At 38.3% G+C, this 9,397-nt stretch overlaps 1 protein-coding gene across 1 annotated transcript; it reads left to right on the top strand.

Annotated features, from left to right (window-relative positions):
- Positions 1-203: 203 nt before the first annotated feature.
- On the top strand, positions 204-9,133 carry LOC130310780 (avidin-like). The gene is made up of 5 exons (XM_056552425.1): positions 204-361; positions 1,823-2,005; positions 4,325-4,532; positions 6,688-6,805; positions 9,001-9,133. The coding sequence occupies exons 2-5, from the start codon at positions 1,943-1,945 to the stop codon at positions 9,059-9,061; spliced, it is 450 nt and encodes a 149-aa protein (XP_056408400.1). The 5' UTR covers positions 204-361; positions 1,823-1,942; the 3' UTR covers positions 9,062-9,133.
- The last annotated feature ends 264 nt before the right edge of the window (positions 9,134-9,397 follow it).

Here is a 9,397-nt window from a genome sequence, read left to right as displayed (position 1 = left end):
GGTCTGTACTGTATAAATATATATGCAGAAGCGGACAAAAAAAAATCCTTATTAATAGAAATACATGTCATCAGTACTAATGTTGAGCGTGAATATTCGAATAGCGAATTTTTATCGCAAATATCGGCACTTCGCGATTTCGCAAATATTTAGAATATAGCCAAATATATACGTTATGACGAATATTCCTTTTTTTTTCACAGTAGACATTACAATGATCATCCCTCCCTGCTTCCAGCTTGTGGTCCAAAGAAGGCGAATATGCGAAAATTCGCGAATCTCTGCACTTCTAGAGGACACTGATCCCTCCCTTCTTTTAGCTTATGGGCCAATGAGAAGGATGCAAATACAGTTGTCAGAGGTTAGCAACATCCCTAGCAACCAATAGGAAAGTAGTTAGTTGAAAGATATAATCACGCATGCGCATTTTGCGAATTTCATTACGAATTTCGCATGAAAAAAAAGTGAACGAATATGTGAAATTTGCAAATATAGGATGAATGTTCGGCCATATATTCACAAAATACTGCAAATTCGAATATGGCCTATGCCGCTTATCACTAATCAGTACACAAATTAATTTTCAAGGCTACCCACATATTTAATTTAATTATCCCAAAAAACCTGTCTTGAATGTAATTTACCTATACGGTCTCCTCCCTAGAGGGGTTACTGATGTGTTCCACTGCAGTCACTAGAAATATAGAATCAGAACCATTATGCACATCTCCAAAATACTTGGATGCACCTGAAATTGCACATTTGTGCACAAGGCCCATTGTCTGGGCACCTGCACTTTGGCAACACCTCTAGTTTCCTTGTACATATTGCAAGTGACATGTTGCGCAAGTGATGCAATAGGTTACATAAGCGGTTTCACAAGATAAGTAAGAATGGATATTGTGATATCTTATCACATAGGTTTGTTGCATATATTTAACACTAAACAACATGTGTGACGTCAGGGAACACTGCCTATATATAGTGACAATGTTTTATTATGAGCTCTACTATCAAAGAGACCTTGTGAAACAGCATAACCAGTTGTGACTTGCATCTATGATTTTTAAGATAAATGTGCTTTGCCGATCTACATACCCTCATCTTTATTCCTTATTCAAACCAGCTAGAGAAACCAAGACCATGCTTCATTGGCCAAAATGTAAGGGTGAGATTAGTCTCCCAAACATTCATCTGTATTATGTAGCAACCTTCCTCTCCAGGGTGATAGATTGGCATAGACATTCCACCTGTAAACCGAAGGGGGCTCTAGAATATTCCCAGTTTCCAGTACCTCTAGTCTCCCCTCCCTGGATTCCCTCCTCTTGCTGATCATGTCCTGGCCATTCTTTGATCTCCCCTCCTGCTTTAAAACTCTGTGGGTCTATCTATTTAGTCACTTGTACATCACCTCATTAATGCCAAAGCCGGTATCCCGCCACTTTGGGAACATTCCGAACGTTGGAGTTTGTTCATCTGGTTTTAGAAAGTGAAGAATGTTTACCAGATGGAAGGTCACGTCTTCTGCCGCGCAACCAATCATTCTAAACATACTGGTTAGAATGCTGGGTGCTGCATGGAGATCACGGGTACCAGAGGTGGGACCTCCCCCCCGATCAGACTTCTTATTCCCTATCCTTTGGATAGGGGATAAGATGTCTAGGCGCAGAGTACCCCTTTAATGATCCTAAATAACATTTACATTTCAGTATTGACTTTACTTGTATAATACCATGACATTGTACAAGACTTATGAATCACTCCAAAAATAATTTCTTTACCGATTGAGAAATGTCACCTCATGTTTACACTCTTACAGTAGTTGGGAAAGTTTGGAAGACATCCTTGCTGAGTCACTCAGCTCTATATATACAGCAGCAGAACGGGTTTGGATGTCACCACAGGTACATTTCTTGCTGGATGCTGGAGCAGAACAACAAGGATGAAGCAGATTTCAGTGCTAGTTGTGCTTCTCTCCTGCTGGTCAATTTGTGCTGCTGCAGAGGTAAGAAAGAGTGTGCCAGGATTTAACCCCGGGTGCCCTCACATATTAAAAAGAACACATTTTGTTTGGTTAGGTGCAATAAGAATTTATTTACAAACTGGGGTTTTACTTCATGTTAAATATTGAGGGGTGACAACAAGATGTATGTTCTATAATTTCCCCTAAATTTAAGCAGGTACCAGTATTCTCTAAAGCAGCTGTGTTTGGAACATCAGACCCAGTGTCTGTATGAGATCTGCACATTGACTGGAGAGAAAATGTCCTCATTGGTGTGGTCACAGTAAAAGGACTACGATAAATTATCATAAACAGGTAGAACAGTTTCAGTAAATGAATGCTATACTTTCTAGTATTCATTCGGTATCAATTCCTCATCATTTTCTCAAAAAATATATCACAAGTTATAGATAGATGGAACTTTAATCCAGGGATTTATTCTAATGCCATAATGGAGTCAGGAAGGAATTTTTCCTCTGTTATGGGGCAATTGGCATCAGCCTCATGTTGTTTTATTTTTTGTTTTGTTTTTTTGCTTTCCTCTGGATCAATCATAGTAGGGTTATAGGTTTATAAATAATTATTATAAGTAGTATTATAATTATTATTGGTTTAACTTGATGGATTCTTTGGGGAAGATATTTAAAAGTACTCATACAAGTGATAACTGTATAAATAAAACATGTCTAGGGGTTAAATGTGAGTGCAGGTGCAGTGACCATGAAAAAAAAATATATATTTTTTTATTAATATTTTCCAATAATAATTATTTATTTTTCAATAACTGATTAAATTACACCTTTCCCCCCCAAAAAAAGAAAGAAAAAGAACAAAAACAAAAAAAAAATACAACCATTTCTGTGATTTCCACACTAGCAAAAAGCTGGTGTGAAATTTTTTTTATGTAAAAATGGACTCTCACCCCTTTGAAAATATTATGTAAAACATCAAATTTACATAGCCACGCCTACTTTTGAAAAAAAGATGGTGTGACCAGTGTAAACCTTGGATTATTCTCATGTAAAACACTTTTAATATCTAGTATAAACAAAAAAAAAGGGGCACGTACGTGCACTCACCGCAGAGTAGAGACGGTCGGGTCTGGAGGTCCGGTAACAGGATACCGGGTCACTGCATAGGCGCTGGTGTGTGGCGCTCGGAGGCTACGCCAGCAGTCTCGCACGTAAGTGGGTGCTTCTTCCGGCCTCTTAGGGCCATGAGCAAACAAGTTTTTAAACCCTGTACAAACAAAGTTGTCCTGGATCTTTCCACTTGACCTATTTTGTCGACATCCATCTTCTCAGACTAGCTTGGAGCACTTTGAAGTTCTTCATGTGCTTATATTCAGGTTTGGCTATGTGGCTGTAATGTGACTGATCCAGAAAACAACATGTCCATACTGCCAATAAACACTACCTGAACAAAGACTCTCTAAGGCTGCTTTCCCACTATGAGTATTCATGTGTTATTAAACATCCGTTTTCTGTATTGTATAATTAAAAAAGGATGTATAATAACGGATGAAATAACGGGTGCTAACGGCTGAATAATGTCCGTCAAAATAACGGGCATATTCATCCATTAAGACCCGTTATAACTTCCGTCATGTACTGTTATTTTATGGCCGTTTTAACACCTCTGCCTACAGACTCCCACAGCCGGGACTACTACTACTCCCATCATGGAACAGACTTGTTTCCATGATGGGAGTAGTTCCCCGGCTGCAGGAGTCTGCCAGTGGCTGGGGAGGCTACATTATTGTTTGTACTACTACCCCCATCATGGAACAGACACATGATGGGGGTTGTAGTACAGAGGTTGAGGGATTGATCGCACTGGGTCTCACTTCTGAGACCCGATGCAATCAGAAGTTAATAAACAGGGGAGCGGGAGGCATGCTCCGATCCCCTGCGATGTACGGTGTATTTTTACTTTCACTTTTAAATTCCCTGCCGGGAGCCCTGAATAGCCAGCACTGAGGAGCCATTCAGGGCTCCCGGCAGGGTCTTTAAACTACTAATTTGACCCCCAAATGTATGCCCCCCATGAATATTTATAATAATTAATTTGCCCCAGTGTGTTTATAATAATTAATTGGCCCCAGTGTGCTTATCGGTTATGGAGCAGCGGGGACATTATTTAGTGTAATTATTTATATATTATATAAATAAATTATTGTCTTGGTGATGAGACTTTAATGTTTGTGTCTAATGGGTTTATACAATGAAGGTGGAATAAAGAATAACAAAAAGTGGTCAGTACTGCAATGTTTCTTTCCTTGAATGGTGAAGTTTTAGTAACATTTCTTTCTTTATTGTGTAGCCTGCAGCATGCAACCTGAAAGGTCAGTGGAAGAATGACCTTGGCTCTAACATTACCATAGCTGCAGTTTCACAGAATGGAGTATTTTCAGGGACATACCTAACAGCTGTATCAGCCACCAATAATACCATTGTGGAATCCCCTCTGATCGGATATCAGCAATTAGATGGTTCATCGTTCGGCTATACTGTCAAGTGGGAATTTTCAAGTAAAATATTTTAATTCTTAATTCTATCCTTAAAGGGGTATTCCAGGAAAAAACTTTTATATATATATATATATATATATATATATATATATATATATATATATATATATATATATATATATAAATCAACTGGCTCCAGTAAGTGAAACAGATTTGTAAATTACTTCTATTAAAAAATCTTAATCCTTTCAGTACTTATGAGCTTCTGAAGTTAAGATTGTTCTTTTCTGTGTTAGTGCTCTTAGAAGAGGTTTGCTAAGGGGATTTGCTTCTAAACTGGGCGGTTCCCGAGACAGGTGTCATCAGAGAGCACTTAGACAGAAAAGAACAACCTTAACTTCAGAAGCTCATAAGTACTGAAAGGATTAAGATTTTTTTAATAGAAGTAATTTACAAATCTGTTTAACTTTCTGGTGCCAGTTGATATATATAAAAATAAGTATTTTCCTGGATAACCCCTTTAAATTAGGCTTTGTAAGAAATGGTTGCAGTCTATGTAGTTTTAAAGGGAATATGTCTTCAGAAGATAACCAAATTGCCTTTTGCTTAAATCAAGTATTTAAGTAAAAAAAAAATTAGGAAATTGTTTTTTTTTTCTTATTTGCCATTCTACTAACTATAATTCAAAATAATCATAAAAAAACTTGCAGTTTTCATTCTCACCACTAAACCTTAAAAAGTACCTAATAAACTTTTCTAAACTAACTCCGGCTATGTTCCCTAACTACTCCTAACACCCCTCCCACCCTTACATTTTTTTTTAGAGGTTTAAAAAGCTGTGTATCTTACCTTTCTTCTTTCTCACATAGTGCAATCTCCCAGCAAGAGAAAGTGGGCATTTCCCAGCAGCCATGACATCACTGAAGCCTGCTGGGGGACCACTTCTGCCCTCACATGTTTGCAGAGCTGTGATGAATAGAAGACCTCAGTGCATCTTTCATTGAGGCTCTTTGCATGTTTAAATGAGGCTGTATGCATGTTTCAGTGAGGCTCTGTGCAGCTGTCAATCAAGCTCTCTGCAGAGAAGCACTTACTGAGTTCGGACTCCTGCCAGGCTGGAAGGAGACCAAACTCACTGTATTAATTGCAGGAAGGAACAGAACAGAGCCACCTAGTGGCCGTTTTTTCTATTACATTTTAAACATATTTATATTCATAATTTTAAAAGCAAGTGAATGTGAAAGTGTCTGCTAATTATACAAGGAACACTATAATAAAAGTTTTATTTGGTGGCAGGTACTCTTTAAATTAAGCTGACACTTCCTGTTCTGTCTGTGGTAAGGAGGAAGCTGCTGGAAAGTGTACAGCATTACAGTAAAAGGTGACATCAGTAGATAGAGAAGACAGGAGGAGCTCAGCCCCCCTCCTCTGTGGAATAACCTTTGCACACGTCACACATCTGTTGTTGCCTAGAACTTTGACTTCACTATAAGGCATATCTCTGCATGTTGTTAAAACAGCTCAGGCAAGATGGTGGCCCCATAATAATGTTCAAAAATGGAATTAAAAAACAACTTACAATAACAAAAAAATAGAAAGTAAAAAAAAAAATCTAGGCGATACATTGCCTGTAATATATTATTTTTAAACGTTCCACATGGAAATATTTAACTGCCCCATAGACAATGTATGAGCTGGTAGCCCCACACTAGCGATTATTCATTATGGGGACAGTTATGTCCCCATTCTCAGGATCAGCGGGGGTCCCAGCAGTTGAACTCTCAACCAATCTGCTAGTCCTGTGGATAGGAGATACTAAATGAGATAAGAAAACACTTTTTCTACCATGTTTTACAGGAAAGTGGTAGATGGTTACTTTTTTTTTTCTCTTTTCCCAAAATTAAATGGAAATCTGCATTTTACTTTTTGTACGCTCTCTGCACTACTAGTTGTTTTTGGTTATTTCTGCTATTTTGTTCTTATAAACATTTATAGCATGTGCAACTTGTTACGAACAACTGACCTGAATTAACCTATAATATGCTAGATGGAAGGTATTGATACAGGTGATTTCTCTATTTTAGCCACTCCAAATATCCATAAATAAATGCAAAAAATAATATGGGTTATATTTTAGTAACTTGTGTAAAAAATAAATGATTGATTTACTTCATTTATGTTGTACAGTTGCTTATGCTGGCTGCTCTTGTTGCAGGTTCCATCACAGTTTTCACAGGTCAGTGCTTCATCACGGAAACAGGTCCTGTTCTGAAAACCATGTGGCTGTTGAGATCAGAAAGTGAGAATATTAAAGATGACTGGAAACAAACAAGGTAAACTACGAGGGGTGAAATTTTACAGGGGGGATTGGGGGCTCTGAAAGGGGGGCAGTTGTTTGGACTGAGACAAATGATGTGTGCAGTATAATGTATCATGGTTTGTTGTGCAACTAAAAGTAATGTAAGCAACTTAACCCCTTAAGGACTCAGGGTTTTTCCGTTTTTGCACTTTCGTTTTTTCCTCCTTACCTTTTAAAAATCATAACCCTTTCAATTTTCCACCTAAAAATCCATATTATGGCTTATTTTTTGCGTCACCAATTCTACTTTGCAGTGACATTAGTCATTTTACCCAAAAATGCACAGCGAAACGGAAAAAAAAATCATTGTGCGACAAAATCTAAGAAAAAACGCCATTTTGTAACTTTTTGGGGCTTCCGTTTTTACGCAGTGCATATTTCAGTAAAAATTACACCTTATCATTATTCTCTAGATCCATACGGTTAAAATGATACCCTACTTATATAGGTTTGATTTTGTTGCACTTCTGGAAAAAATCATAACTACATGCAGGAAAATTTATACGTTTAAAAATATCATCTTCTGACCCCTATAACTTTTTTATTTTTCTGTGTATGGGGCGGTATGAGGACTCATTTTTTGCGCCGTCATCTGAAGTTTTTATCGGTATGATTTTTGTTTTGATCGGACTTTTTGATCACTTTTTATTCATTTTTTAATGGTATAAAAAGTGACCAAAATACGCTTTTTTGGACTTTGGAATTTTTTTGCGCGTACGCCATTGACCATGCGGTTTAATTAATGATATATTTTTATAGTTCGGACATTTACGCATGCGGCGATACCACATATGTTATTTATTTTTTTTTTACACTGTTTTATTTTTTTTATGGGAAAAGGGGGGTGATTCAAACTTTTATTAGGGTTAAATGACCTTTATTAACACTTTTTTTTTTTAATTTTTTTTGCAGTGTTATAGGTCCCATAGGGACCTATAACACTGCACACACTGATCTCTCATCCTGATCACAGGCGTGTATTAACACGCCTGTGATCAGTGTTATCGGCGCTTGACTGCTCCTGCCTGGATCTCAGGCACGGAGCAGTCATTCGCCGATCGGACACCGAGGAGGCAGGTAAGGGCCCTCCCGGTGTTCTGCAAGCTGTTCGGGATGCCGCGATTTCACCGCGGCGGTCCCGAACAGCCCGACTGAGCAGCCGGGTCACTTTCACTTTAGAAGCGGCGGTCAGCTTTGACCGCCGCTTCTAAAGGGTTAATACCGCACATCGCCGCGATCGGCGATGTGTGGTATTAGCCGCGGGTCCCGGCCATTGATGAGCGTCGGGACCGACGCGATATGATGCGGGATCGCGGCGCGATCCCGCTTCATATTGCGGAAGCTGGCGCAGGACGTAAATATACGTCCTGCGTCGTTAAGGGGTTAAAGTGTATCTGTCATTTAAAGATACTTTTCAAAAATCAATTGTACAAGTAAGTCTGCATTCAGATGGCCATCTAGGCCATCAAAAATAAAAACGGACTTAAAAAAAAAAATATCTGATGCAAATGGATGTTATCCGTTTTTTATCCGTTATTGTTCAGTTCATAAACAAAAAAAATATTTTTTTTGCTCTGAGCATGTTCAAAAGTAAAAACAGATAAAAAAAAAAACGGATTGAAAAATGGATGCAAATGGATGACATTAAAGGCTCATCTGTTTTCCATAGACTTCAATGTTAAATTTACTGTATCTGTTTTTTCTACCATACAAAAAACGGAAATGAGTGCAGACGGGTACAAACGGATGTAAACGGATTGTAAAAAAATCCCATTGACATGTATGGAATTTTTTTTAAGCTGTTTTTAATCCATTTACAGCCTGCAAGAACGGAACCGAAACGGGGATAAAAAAAAAAACGGGGACAGGCGGCCGTGTGAACGCACCCTTACCATAAGAAACTTTGTAATGTATCATATTAGGCAAAAGTGCTTCCTTCAGCCTTACAAGGCTTCCATCTCCTCACTTATCATCTGCCATTTACTATAGGAAACCCGTATTCACTGTCCATATAGGTCTATGGAAAGGATAGAGGCCAAGACACAGGCTGCATTCATAGGTTAAACACTTCAGTATTGGTCTATATGCATTTGGAAATTTCTGAAGGTTTGCTACAGTGCCGCAGGAGAGCAGGATCCTATAATTTGCCTCTATTTTGCTTTCTTTCAGAGTTGGTTATAACATTTTTCATAAATTGCCAAAAATTCTGAAAGTTCCTAACCAAAAGTAAAAAGTCCTCGTGATCGAAAAGTCCTGGATGGAATCTGGAATTTACCAAGATGGAAGAGCTGATCTGGATAAATAATATTGCGCTTTTAAATACCAATAAACATATAAGTTTTAATAAAACATCACTGGTGTGTGATTTGTGTGTTGTGAGTGATTGCTATTTGAGCTCTTAGAACAGTGCACAGCATTGGTCGCACGGACCAGATTTAGAAGAAATCATAAGGCAATTCAACCCTGCTCTATGCGACAATTGTATTAAGGCACGTGCGACTTTTAATACAATTGTCGCACAGCCCTCCACTGCTCTGCGACATTTAACCAGAGCAGTCCTTGCAAC

This window comes from Hyla sarda, chromosome 1, assembly GCF_029499605.1.
Source record: "Hyla sarda isolate aHylSar1 chromosome 1, aHylSar1.hap1, whole genome shotgun sequence".
Lineage (NCBI taxonomy): Eukaryota > Metazoa > Chordata > Amphibia > Anura > Hylidae > Hyla > Hyla sarda.
Note: the sequence above shows the minus strand (reverse complement) of the source record. Positions and strands in the feature narration are given on the sequence as shown.

Coding starts and splice junctions, on each gene's coding strand:
- LOC130310780 (XM_056552425.1), top strand. CDS start 1,943: ATGAAGCAGATTTCAGTGCTAGTTGTGCTTCTCTCCTGCTGGTCAATT. Junction 2,006..4,324: donor CAATTTGTGCTGCTGCAGAG/GTAAGAAAGAGT, acceptor TTTATTGTGTAG/CCTGCAGCATGCAACCTGAA. Junction 6,806..9,000: donor GATGACTGGAAACAAACAAG/GTAAACTACGAG, acceptor GCTTTCTTTCAG/AGTTGGTTATAACATTTTTC.